Below are 12,445 nucleotides of genomic sequence, written 5' to 3'. Positions count from 1 at the left end.
AACAGCCAGTAAGCATCCAGGCTCATGTGCCGCCCCTGTTCGCCTCAAAAGACTGTGCTTTCCTATAATCATGCCGACCCAGACATCTCGAAGAACGCCAGGGAAGCGCAGAACACACTCTCATTATCGGGCAAGTGCGTCATGAGACCCTCGCCATTGGCCGAGATGATATTGACACTAGCCTTGGTGCTGACACCATACATCTTAATGTCCGAGTTGACAATGTCGACCATGTTCTCCTGGCAATCCTCCGTGTCGAGACATTCTTGAGTGTAGTTCTCAAAGAAACTGTACATGCCTCCGCCGTAGAAGAGGACGTCGCTCGAGTCGACCACACGCAGGCCCCATGTCTTGCGGCAGCGGTCGCTGTCGCAGTGCGCCCAGTCGGGGTCGTAGAAGTCGGGGTTGGTGTCGAAGGGGACGGTCGCGTCGGGGTTCCCCTGGAAATAGGCAGTCTCGGTCTGGATGACGGTCATGTACACATTCTGAGCGCCCTGCAGATGGTAGTTGTACAGAACATTGTGCTCGGACGCAGTTCCCCACAGCCACGCACCCTTGGTCGACTCGATCAAGATACCGCGACCGTTGTAGATGTTGATCTGGTTGAAGTCACTGCGGTCGAGCTCGTGGTCAGACACCCACAACCACGTGTTCTCCATGTAGATGCTGGAGGACTTGGTCACGTGCATGAGCATGAACGCGCCAATGCACTCCGGGTCGGCGGGGGTCGTTTGCTTGGGTGTCTTGGAGCACTTGTCCGACTGGAGGTCAGTGCCAGCGGAGCCGCCGACCCGGAAGTGAACATCCCACAGGCCAGCGGAGCCCTTGGAGGCGCCCTCGACGTTCCACTCCATGAGGATAGCACCAGGCTGGGGCCCCTTGGTCTCAATCATGAAGTCGGAAATCTCAACATTGCCAACATCGCCGGGCTGGCCGACCTGAAGCATGGGCTTGGGGTTGGCCTGGTCCTGGAAATTGGTGTCGCCACCAGCCATCAGCATGGGCCAGATTTCACCGACAATCTTGATGTTGGCAGGGACGCGGACAGTGTCAGTGATGATATATGCACCATGAGGGAAGAAGGCGATCTCGTCCTCGGCAAGGTTGTCAAGGGTTTTCTGGATCGCAGCGGTATCGTCGCTCTGACCGTCGCCAACCGCACCGGCAGCCTTGACAGATACAAACTTGGAGGTAGGGACGTCAAGGTATTGGGGCTTGCTGCGAGTGAACATCTTGCCAGAGTCGTCGAGAAGGGCGGCAGGCTTGCTAGGCCCAGGCCTGGGTCCCTGAACAGCCTCGCCTTGGGAACCAGAGTAGGCGCGGCCCTGGATCCATGACTCAACCACCTGGTTTCCCTCAAGGATGGTGGCCCCGGTTCCACCATTCTTCACTGCAGCGGGAACGTTGGAGGAGAAGTCGACATTGTCAATGACCAGGGTGCCATTGGTGCCGGTCTGGCCTGGGTCGTAGAGGGTAGAGATGCCAACTGGCGTGTCGGAAAAGGTCGCGTCCTGGACAATGACAGAGCCGACGGTTTGAGAATTGCCGCCCGACGTAAGGTCGATTCCAACGCCACAGTTCTTGACCACGAGGCCATGGTAGTTCCAGATCCAGTTCCAGATCTGGTAGATGGCGGTTTTGCAGTTGTTGAACTCGAGATTGCGGGCAGTAAATTGCTGGCTGCCAAAGAAGGCGCCATAGTTACCGCCGTGGAAGATGAGGTCGGTCATGAAGCCTCCGGAACCGTTCTCCATGAAGATACCCTGCTGCACATTCGCCTCGCTTGGGTCCTCTACCATGAAGAATTCAATGTTTTGAAGCGATGTCGCTTGAGCGACTTGCCAGTGAATGCCAGTGCCAGTCGTCATGGGCTGCGCAGTGATATCGATCTTGAAGTTGCGAATCTGACGGAAGAAGTTGTTTTGGTTGGTGAACCAGTTGTTGCCTTCGTTATTGTATGGGTTGGCGTCGATGACGGCCATGCCAGCAAAATCAGGGGTCGACTTGATGGTCGGGATGTCCTGGAGATCGCCAATCATGTGGGTGTAGTAATATTGGACAATGGGGCTCGAGACAACGTAGGTTCCGGGAGGGAAGTAAACAAGGGCGGGGGTGGTGGTGCTAGAGTCGCAGCCAAGGCCACAACGGTTGCCGCCGTCAGTGATGGCAGCGTTGATAGCCACGGTGTCATCGGTCGTGCCGTCACCAAGAGCGCCGTAGTCCTTGACGTTGCGGAAGACGGGGTAGTCGGCGCCACCTGCGCCGAAAGGAACAGCGCCAGTGCGCTCAATGTTGGCGAACCACCAGTCGGAAGCAGTAACGCTACCGTCGGAGCCATCCTGGGCTTGCGGAGACGGTGCAGGACTCGCTGCGGCCTCGAGACTAAAGAGACGCAGGGCCAGCAGCGAAGCGGTGAGAAAGGTCGAAAGGACCATCATGATGTAGAGCGAGGTATAAGTTTTCCACCAGGGAATTTGAGTATAACTTTGATGCTGAAAAGGTCAGGCCACTGTAAGTGCTAAAGTTGTTGATGTTTCCAAAAGGACACGGCAAGAGACATGTAAGAAATAGGAAGGAGAGGACGAGGGGATTCAGACCGTCTCCTTGTTCTCAGAAGCAGAACGAGGAGTGAATAGTGTGGATGAGAACAATGACAGAAAGAGAAGAGTGAGAGGAGGTTGAGTGGTATTTAATAGATCAACCGACAGTGAATGGGAGTCCTGGGGAGACGGTGGTGAACAAGCATAAGGGGTCCAGTCGCCAGTCGTTGAGCGACGTGTCGCCAGATGATGTCCGAAAAGTGCATCAACATATGCTGCCAAGGGTCACGCGCAGGAACACAGAACTCTCAGATGCAGCAGTCGTCCATTACTGGCAGCAGAGGGTGTGTTCGTAGGACGCGTCCCCATGGGGGCCTCAGTCGACTTTGACGAGTGACGGTAAGATTTGAACGAGGGTCGACCGAGAGACTATGCAGTTTCTCCTTTGGGCTACTGCGCCCGCCGATCCGCCCGAGGTCACCTCTACAGCGTCGCATTGAAGATCAGCTGGAACAAGCACTTGCTCCTTCCAGGGCCGAAAGATCACATCGCGGCTCAGCAAGGTGAATAAGTGCTAGTGATGGGTAGACGCGGTGCGGAGGGGCGACACAACGTTGCACATGCAAAGAGCACGCGCATGGCATGTGAGATGATGGAGAGGAATCAAGAAATGCACCCACCAGGTTTTGTTGGTGCAAGTACTCGGCGGGAACCAGTCACGCCGGCAATCCAAATAGAGAAACGAAAAGAATGAAGGCCGTCGAGGCAAGGGAGATCGGCAGCGTAGCCAAAGAGTCGAAGCTAGGGATCGGGTATCGTTGGCCGTGAAGTGCAGTACAGTACAGTGAAGTGAAGTGAAGCAAAATAGAACCAAGGGCGAGTTTCGAAGGAATATCGCGAAAAGCGAGAAGGTACCACAATGAAGGAAGGAAAGGTGCGTCGACGTTGACGAAGGCAAGTGGCAGGTGAGCAGCAAGTGAGAGGCAGGCGGCGCTGATATTGGCAGTTGATATACGACGGCACTTGCCTTGCCAGGTTTCATCTCGCCTGAAATAGGACACGTATCGACTCGTACCGCCAGACCATTCGAGAACTCACATTTACTTTTTTGCGCTGGAAATCGGACGCTGTCGCGTCTACTGGCATTTGCGCCATGCTTCCAGCTTCAGTGCCAGCCCTGTAGAGGCAAACAGTGTGAAACAATTGGCTGCCGCAGCAAAGGGCGTTTCAAACAGACCCGACACACAATGCGATGAGCGGCTCCCGCACGTCTACTCATCCACAATGCCATGTAGTACGCGCTGCGCCGTCATTCGCATGAATCCGCTTAGCCCTGATCGTTCCAATGTTGCCGCCGGCGCTCTTCGCCAAGAGTGGAGGTTGGGATCCTTCTCCTTCGATGGTGCTCAAACGCCTATTAAGCAGCGCCAAGCGGTGGTGGAAGAGACGCTGCTGATGATACTGGCTCCCTTGCGACTTCTACGACATAAGCGTAGCCAAGTGCGCGAATGCAAGGACGCAAGACATGACGCGAGAGACCAGGAAATGTCAGTCAAAAAGGACTGGCTTGTGAGCGCCCTTGGGTGTCGTTGGAAGTGGAGACTCTGCGTGGGTGCCCCTTATGAGCGGCTAGTCCTGTTTCAATAGAGACGCCCCCCGTCCAATCGTTCGCCAAACAGCTTCATCGCGTACCTTGCAGCAACCTCCCATATTGCCTACCGCCTAGCGCAGCTTATTAATTCCGATTAGACTAGGGCCAAATCCAATCTTCCGCGTCGCGGTCTGCCCGCCTCCGCTTCTGGAACAAACGCCTGTGATGTACCTCAGTCCATGGATTTCGCATCACAAACCATGATTGACTTGCCGGGTGGCTGGCCACTCCCTTGATCTCCTCTTTAGCACGTGCCAGGCGGGGCTGACGAGTTTGAGCAGCATTCCACAAGAGTTGCTTGCATCGCCCGGCGGGTAGTAGGGTCACGGGCACTAGCAGAGATCTCGTGGGCCGTGGCGGGCGATGCTTGAGACATTGGAACGGCTCTTGCAGTAGCCACTAATAATTAATGGTCAGTGGCTGCCAGCCAAACGGACAAGGCACAGGGGAGTTGGGAAGCGCCGACGACAAGCCCGCGCACACGACCCTACGGACTACGGTCTCTTCCAATAATACCATACCCTTTTCTTCCCCGTGCTCGATCCTGTCGAGGAGTTGACACGCCTTGGCACTACAAACTGAAACTGAATGAATGGTCACGCTCTTCGGATTCCCCAGCGGCGGGTGGCCCACCATCAACCGGCGGCATCAATTCGCGATGCGGGGGATCTTCAACCCTGAACTGCAGGGCTGCTCCGCAGTCGTGAATCGGCGAGATGCCTCCTAGTCTACTTATTCCAAAAGTTTCGACTTTCGACGCCGTCCATGCACTGCTCGGTGCTCGGCATAGAATCCAGGTCGCTGACTCGCAGTGTCCCCCTCGGTAATAAAGTGATCCGAGTTAGTGATGCAGCGCGCCGATCGCCATCTCGTCTTGCTGTTGTCCAAATGGCTGATGAATAATTATTGATGCCGGTCTGAGAGCGCACAGGTTCTAGAAATTGGTACGTAAGTATTCACACGTTCGCATCTCGTGCCCCAAGGTCCAGTCCTCCTGACCAGCTGCATCTGCCAATGTGGTCATCCTCCCCATGCGCAGTCGACACCATCTCGGGAAGCTCACTGGATGGATGGCTCGGCCGCGGTCCATTCGGGCCGCACCTTCAAGCCGTGTCGAGCTCGGGCGGTGGCAGAAGCAAAAACCTTCCTCATATTAAGAGCATCATCTTGGCCCTGACTAGCTCTGCCCAAGTCGGCCCTTTGTTCGCAATTTCGCATCCCCATCTGAATGCTACCCTTGATCTCCTGCCGTTCTGGGCTGTCGGGGCTTGGTAGGCTGGATGCCCCATGACATCCCCTACGACGGTTGCGGCATCGATCTCGGGTCTTTCGATCAGTGTCGTTCAACATAAGAACTGATGCCGAGAGGGTCGCATCTTGCAACGTTGCAAATTGTTCTTGTTCTTGTTAGCTGCGCTGTTGTGGTACGATCGATGTTCGGGCAGCAATAACAATTGTATGTCCTATTGGCGTCCACGGAGAATCCAGCTCTGCTGGTCCGCCAAGTAAACACAGTCTATCTGCAATGATGAAAGCCAAGAAAAAAAATAAACCAAACCGAAAAGCTCGCTCAACCCCCAAAAAATTGCCGACGCAGTGACAAGTCAATCTACGCATGAAAAGCACCTTGCATGCAAAAAATTCCCAGGATCAAATGAACCCGCCTTGCCCGCCGTGAGACTCTGACCCTTCGCTATTCAAGAGATCGATGCCGTCTATGCCCGCGCCAAAGTCCATCAGCAGAACCTTGGGATCGGGACCTGTGCTGACGATGCGGCGATAGTCGCTCTTGGCGCTCAGCACCCAGCTGGAGTGCCAGTGAGGAAAGTCTAGGAGCTGCCGTCCCGAGTTCATGTCCCAGACCTTGATGTCCGTATCGTAACTACCACTGACGAGGCGCCCGCTGACGGAATCAATGTGTAGACTGCGGACCAGCGTGTGGTGGGCACGCATCACGCGGAGACACTCGCCAGTGTTCGCATCCCAGATGCGAATCTTCTGGTCGTTGCCCGCGGACGCAATGTACCGTCCATCCTCGGAGAACTGAGAGCAGGCTAGGCCCTTGGTGTGCCCAACGAATTCGCGAATATTTTTGCCCGTGTCAATGTTCCACAGCTTGACTTTAAAGTCACCGGAGCAAGAGACAATCGTGTTCCCTCGCATCTGCACAGCGTTCACAGGTCCCGTATGACCATGGAGCTGGCGGAGGAGCGTACCAGTCTCTCGATCCCAGACACAGATGGTAATATCTTTGCTGCACGTGACAATGTGCTTGTCGTCAAAGGCGAGATCGAGGACGGCGGCAGTATGGTGCTGCAAACGACGAAAGGGGCGGAAGCCGTCCTTGATGTCGTACAGTATACAAGTGGAGTCGGATGAGCCGGTCGCAAGCATCCTGTCATCATATTGAAGGCATAGAATCGAGGCCTTGTGGTGCATGTCGTAGGAGAGGCGCTGCGGCATGGACACGGACGCAACTTTGCCGTCGGAATCCGTCGCGCAGTGTGTCGGCTCGCCATCTTGGTCCAGAAGCACCCCTTGTTGTCGCACAAACTCGCCGGCGCCAATGATAAAGCGACATTCGTGAGTGTGGACATCCCATACGCGGATGGTCCGGTCGCGCGACCCGGTGATAATCTTGTGTCTACGGAGCCTAGTTAGTACCCGGCATCTCGAGTCTCAAGGGCGTGAGTGCACTTACTCGTCGAATTGATGGCAGTAAATACTGTCCGTGTGCCCGGTCAGATATGTAGGGCGGGCTTTGCCCTCTCTCCAATGCCTCTCTAGATCCATCCTGACCTTGTATATCATGCGCCAGTCCTTGTCGGGAGTATTCTTGGGAAGACCCAGGCCAGCGTTCACAGCTATCGGCCTGCCCATGGCGTACGTGCCTGTTGTTTCGCGCATGCACGAGTCCCGCCAGATGTGTTGGTTCTTGATCAAGTCATTCCACTCGGAGGCCACTAGGCAGGCCTTGCTCAAAGTCGACGCGTCCAGCAGAGCGAAGATGTGGATGGCCAACTCGGTAGGGAGACGAGCGACAGGATTCACGCGCTCAATGTATGCCTCCTTCGCCTCGGGGATCGTCGCAGCGATACCGACACCACTTTCGTCGTCCTTGTTGCCGTCGCTAGTGTACGGCATCAGCCAGTCTGGGCTGTGGTAGAGCCCTCCGGACCGGGCAAGATACTCGTTGTGCATGGCAGCAGAGGCCTTGGCCGCGGCGCCAGAGTGGTAAGGGATGACGGGAGGCTCGGCGCCCATGCCTGGACGAGTGTGGTACGAGGTGTATGCTGGGCGCTCGTCGTTCGCAAATGAGTCGTGCGTGGTGTTGAGGCCGTAGAAGGATCGGACCGGACGAACGCCATGCTGGTGTTTCGAGCGCGGGCCGATCAGATGCGAGGTTGTCGGCCTCGGGGGCCCTGCCGCCTGCTCCTTCTCCTCCCAGATCGCGCCTTCCGCTGCCGCGATGGATGGTCGACGATGGACGATCCCGCGCAAAGACGTCGATGCCCGGCGAATCATCCCCTTGAAGCCGTGGTTGTGTACTGGGCTGTGGCCCTGGCTGAGCCCACGAGGACGCGCCATCGCGCCCCTGATCTCGCTCGTCTCATCGTCGATAGCCAGGTCCCCTACTTGTTGCGGCAAGCCATCGAGTGTTATTCTGGGAGTCTTGGGTCTCTTCCACGGCAGAGACATGCTGAGGCTTCGCATACGAGGATGGGATGGATACGACGAGGTAGGCTGGTGCTCGCGGTGAGGCATCGCGCCGAAAATGGACTCGTTGGGCGCCGGGTCGCGCGGCGAGAGGTGGTTGCTGGACATTGTGCCAATCTACGAATTGACTCGATCGTAATTGGACAGACAAGGGTCGACTTGGTGCACGCTCTGCCGGATAGACGTCGGAGAATGAGCTGTCGTTCAGGTGAAGAGATGCGTCCCGAGGTTGCCGCAAAGGGCCACCGGAATAAGGGTTCGAAATGGAGCAAAGACACAGAAGATGCGTGGGTAGATTTGGAGATCCAAGTCATACAATGAACAAGAACCCCTTGCGTTCAACGAGTGTTACGAGAACTCAATGTGACGATCAGGCACAGGCACGAGACAAAGGACGCTAAGAGATGATATTTCGTTCGAGAAGAAGAAGAAAAAGATGGCTCAAGCACGCTAAGACGGCGATGCCGAGGAAAGGGATGGTCGGAAGAGAAAAAAAATTAAAGTTTTGGCGGCGAACAGAGGTTGGAGATGGCATGATGGAGGGACTGGATCCGGAGGGGGCTGGTGCCATCACAAGGGGCGGAGAGCAGTGCGCTTGTGTGTAGGACCCGTTTTTTGTTCGTCTTGGAGTCTTGGGGCTTGGACTGGCGGCACTGGCGGCGGATAGAGAGACATGGACTCAAGGAAAAGGAAGTCGGTGAGTGAAAAGAACCAAGATGAGACTTTGTAATTACCTCAAAGTGAATCTTCGATGCGTTGGTGTTGCCAGAATCCACGGAGCACGGATAGCATCACACAACATTTATAAAGTACGTAGGCTCTTTGGGACGGGATTCAAGGAGCCCAATTTTTCTCCAGACCCCAGCCAAAGGTGCCTCCGCTGGCGACATTGGCTGACGTAGTCGATCCGTTTAACATACACCCAAGCCTGTGTAGTCTCTTCTAAGCCTCTGACTTCTTTTGGTATTTGGTTAGCCTCTCTGGACGGGGATCACAGTTCTCAACCCATGTCACGCTGTGTTTTGTTGCCCCGGGATTCGCGCTGCCTATTTGAGAAATTGCAGTGATGATCTCATTTCGAGCAGGGGGGTTCCCCTTGGATCAATGGATCCCGACCGAGTTGGGCACGCTGAATCTCCAGACCACGTTGTGACTGTTTATACATGTATATCCCTGCGTAGTATTAATGTTTACAAAGCGATGCCTAGAACGTCTCTGATAAAACTAATCCAGCCATTCTCGAGACATCTCTACCTGGCTACTCAAGTACAGTCAGGATCGCCACTGTATCCTTGAGTGGCGCGGGGATTGGCGCGTGAACATGCTGCCTGGCCTGTTGCTGCGCTTCATGCTTGGTATCGCGGACTCTTCCTCCCACCCAACTCCTGCGTCACAAGTTAAAGTGAGAAATCTTACCAACAGCAATGACCCATTCGCTCCATATACGCAAATATCTCCAAGATCCTTCTCATTGTCATCATCCGCCGGCGGCAGTGGATAAGCCGCTCAGGATACACATTGAGGGCCCGTTGGTTTCGACCCAGAAGTTGCTTCCGACCGTGCCATGGCGCGTAGATATGATGTTGCCACAGGCCTGCCTATTTGATTTTTAGTTTAAATCCACTATCTTTTGAGAGGTAAGAATGTTGCTGGTGGTGACTTGGTACGTTGAGTGGTGAGTTAAGAGCCAGAGTCTAGGGTAGGTCAGCCCCGTCTGAAAGCTAAGCTACCCCATTTGTCACCGACAATTTCTTCAATGATGATCAGCGCCTAGAACTTTGTCTCAACATCAACATACGTAACCATCACCATTGCCATGGGGTATCGCGAGGCTCAGGCTGGCTTCAGCCTTCCCTTCACCTACTCCCTCTTCTTCCTCTTTATAGAGCCCCTCGGCGCGCTGGCGGGCGCCTATTTCACGCACGTCCATCAACCATACTACCTCTCCCTCCTCTCGGCGCCCTCGGCCTCTTCGGCCGATGTACAGCTCTCGACGCCCATGAGCGTCGCCATGTCTCAGCTCGCCAGCATGTATCTCTTCTTCGCGCTGAACGAGGCGCTCATTCTGCGGGCGACATCCGACATTCAGGTCTGGCGCGCCGTGCTACTCGTGCTATTGGTGGCCGACTTTGCGCATCTGTACGCACTCAAGGCGCTGGGACCGCAGGTCTACTACGATGTGTGGAATTGGAGCGCGGGCGATTGGGGCAATGTGCCCTTTGTGTACCTTGGAGCACTCATGAGGATCTGCTTCCTCAGAGGTGTCGGGCTAGGGGCTTGGAAGACACTGGAGAAGAAGAAGAAGAAATAGTTGGCAGGAAACACTGCTTGGCGCTTCGTCCAAAGTCTGTCTGTCTGTCCAGCTCATCATCTGGGATCAACAAGCCATTGCCAAGCTGTGTCTTGTCGTCTGTTCACTCCATGTCATTCAATACCCGACATCCGACCAATGCGGATCACGTGCTGTCGCGTCGGTCGCCAATCGCCCGTTGTTGGTGGAAAAATGGCTTGAAACCCGTCGGGTGTCCAGAATTGGAGAGGTCGGTTGATGGATACCCCGACGAGACCCTCAGTTGGATGATGATATCGGGGTAGTGGGCGGGTCACCAGCTCCTATCGCCTGCCATTGCGACGAAAGGCGAGCAAATTCTGCAACTTGGCGAGCACAAGTTAGCAAAGCGACGATGGCATTGTTGAAGCATTGGCGGCTGAGAAGGGCAATATGAGGTTTCCGTTGGGAAGCATAGGACTGGCTGGGCCATCCTGCATGAAAGTACCGGCGGGGGTCGCGCAGATTTGGCCGTAGTGGTGATGGTGGGCGCGATGCTGGTCGCAAACAAGCACTTACGTATATGCCGACGGCTGGCAACCATGATGTGTCGCGTGGCAGACGGACAATTTCTTCGTCCCGCTATGAGCTGGCCGAGAGCCAGCCTCCAACTCCAGTCGGACAGCAACAGTCCGACCCCTCCAGTCGCTGCCCCTCATCCCCCCGAGTCCTTCCTTGACCCTCATTGACGTCCGGGGCGTCACACCCCGGCCAGGCCCATCGCGATGGTGGGGGTTGGCTTGCGGTACGACCGTCTTTTCTGTGCCTGGTCATTGACTCGTCTCGAGGTCAGCCAGGTCCAGTCGCGTCTTCCTGCTCCCTACTTCCCCTCTTCTCTTCATTCTTCCTCTTCTTTCTCCTCTCCCTACTCTAATCATCACTTCCACTTACCTCCGTACCATTATCACCTTGAACAAAGACCATCGACATGTCGTACCCCGAGCAGTTCTCTGGCTTCCAAGCCCCCAGCGCCGAAAACTGGCTGGACTTCAAAAAGGGCTCGTGGAAGCCCCGTCCCTTTGGCGACTACGACGTCGACATTGAGATCGAGTGCTGCGGTGTCTGCGCCAGCGACAAGCACACCATCAGCGGCGACTGGGGCGACTGCCCCTACCCCCTCGCCGTGGGCCACGAGGTCGTCGGCAAGGTCCTCCAGGTCGGGCCCAAGGTCACCCTCGCCAAGGTGGGCCAGCGCGTCGGTGTGGGCGCCCAAGTCTACTCCTGCCTCGAGTGCCGCCTCTGCAAGAACGACAACGAGACGTACTGCAAGCACCAGATCGACGCGTACGGCGCGCCGTACCTGGACACCGGCTACACCACCCAGGGTGGCTACTCTTCCCACACGCGCATCCACGAGTACTGGGTGTACCCCATCCCCGAGAAGCTGAGCAGCCCCAACGCCGCGCCCATGCTGTGCGCCGGCATCACCGTCTTCAGCCCCCTCAAGCGGTTCGGCGCCGGACCCGGCAAGAAGGTCGGCATCGTCGGCGTCGGTGGCCTGGGCCACTATGCTGTCATCTTCGCCAAGGCCCTCGGCGCGGAGACCTGGGCCATCTCCCGCTCGCGCAGCAAGGAGGCCGATGCGCGGAAGATGGGTGCCGACGGCTTCATTGCCACCCAGGAAGAGGGTTGGGAGAAGGAGCACGAGCACACCTTTGACCTCATCGTCAACACGGCCAGCTCCTTTGATGGCTTCGAGCTCGGCAAGTACCTGTCCCTGCTCAACGTGCACGGGCGCTGGAACTCGGTCGGCATGCCCGGCGAGGGCATCACCGTCCACAACCAGGACTTTGCGGGCAACGGCTGCTTCATCGGCAGCACTCACCTGGGCAGCCGCAAGGAGATGCTCGAGATGCTCCAGCTGGCGGCTGACAAGGGCATCGAGTCGTGGGTCGAGGAGATTCCGCTTTCCGCCGACGGTCTGAGGCAGGCCATGGACAAGTTGGAGAAGAGCTCGGTGCGCTACCGGTCGTGCATGGTGAGCTATGACAAGGCGTTTGCGTAAGCAAATATATGTATGTGGTGGTAGAGGGGGACGGGCAAGCTGTGAATATACACCCTAGGTGGAACTGCTGCTGCACCTTGATGGACAATCGACATTGGACTCGGTCACTCGGCTGGTGAATGCGTGATCGACCCCAGAACCCCTCTTCCTATCCCCTGTTGACTAATTGTACTGTTTATTTGTCATTGTGACAAGCCTTATTG

The 12,445-nt window shown here is 56.1% G+C and overlaps 4 protein-coding genes across 4 annotated transcripts; 2 read left to right on the top strand and 2 right to left on the bottom strand.

Annotated features, from left to right (window-relative positions):
* Positions 1 to 68: 68 nt before the first annotated feature.
* Positions 69 to 2,438, bottom strand: J7T54_000538 (Glucan beta-glucosidase-like protein; the record flags this gene model as incomplete). The annotated part of the gene is made up of 1 exon (XM_051509267.1): positions 69 to 2,438. One exon carries the CDS (start codon positions 2,436 to 2,438, stop codon positions 69 to 71), a length of 2,370 nt encoding a protein of 789 aa, XP_051359738.1.
* Positions 2,439 to 5,841: 3,403 nt separating this feature from the next.
* J7T54_000537 (uncharacterized protein) lies at positions 5,842 to 8,016 on the bottom strand (the record flags this gene model as incomplete). Its single annotated transcript, XM_051509266.1, has 2 exons — positions 5,842 to 6,835; positions 6,893 to 8,016. The coding sequence occupies 2 exons, from the start codon at positions 8,014 to 8,016 to the stop codon at positions 5,842 to 5,844; spliced, it is 2,118 nt and encodes a 705-aa protein (XP_051359737.1).
* Positions 8,017 to 9,724: 1,708 nt separating this feature from the next.
* On the top strand, positions 9,725 to 10,219 carry J7T54_000536 (NADP-dependent alcohol dehydrogenase-like protein; the record flags this gene model as incomplete). Its single annotated transcript, XM_051509265.1, has 1 exon — positions 9,725 to 10,219. The coding sequence occupies one exon, from the start codon at positions 9,725 to 9,727 to the stop codon at positions 10,217 to 10,219; it is 495 nt and encodes a 164-aa protein (XP_051359736.1).
* Positions 10,220 to 11,165: 946 nt separating this feature from the next.
* Positions 11,166 to 12,242, top strand: J7T54_000535 (alcohol dehydrogenase-like protein; the record flags this gene model as incomplete). The annotated part of the gene is made up of 1 exon (XM_051509264.1): positions 11,166 to 12,242. One exon carries the CDS (start codon positions 11,166 to 11,168, stop codon positions 12,240 to 12,242), a length of 1,077 nt encoding a protein of 358 aa, XP_051359735.1.
* Between the last annotated feature and the right edge of the window lie 203 nt (positions 12,243 to 12,445).

The sequence above is a fragment of the Emericellopsis cladophorae genome (genome assembly GCF_022114955.1).
Source record: "Emericellopsis cladophorae strain MUM 19.33 chromosome Unknown NODE_57_length_131511_cov_119_075376, whole genome shotgun sequence".
Taxonomy (NCBI): domain Eukaryota; kingdom Fungi; phylum Ascomycota; class Sordariomycetes; order Hypocreales; family Bionectriaceae; genus Emericellopsis; species Emericellopsis cladophorae.
Note: the sequence above shows the minus strand (reverse complement) of the source record. Positions and strands in the feature narration are given on the sequence as shown.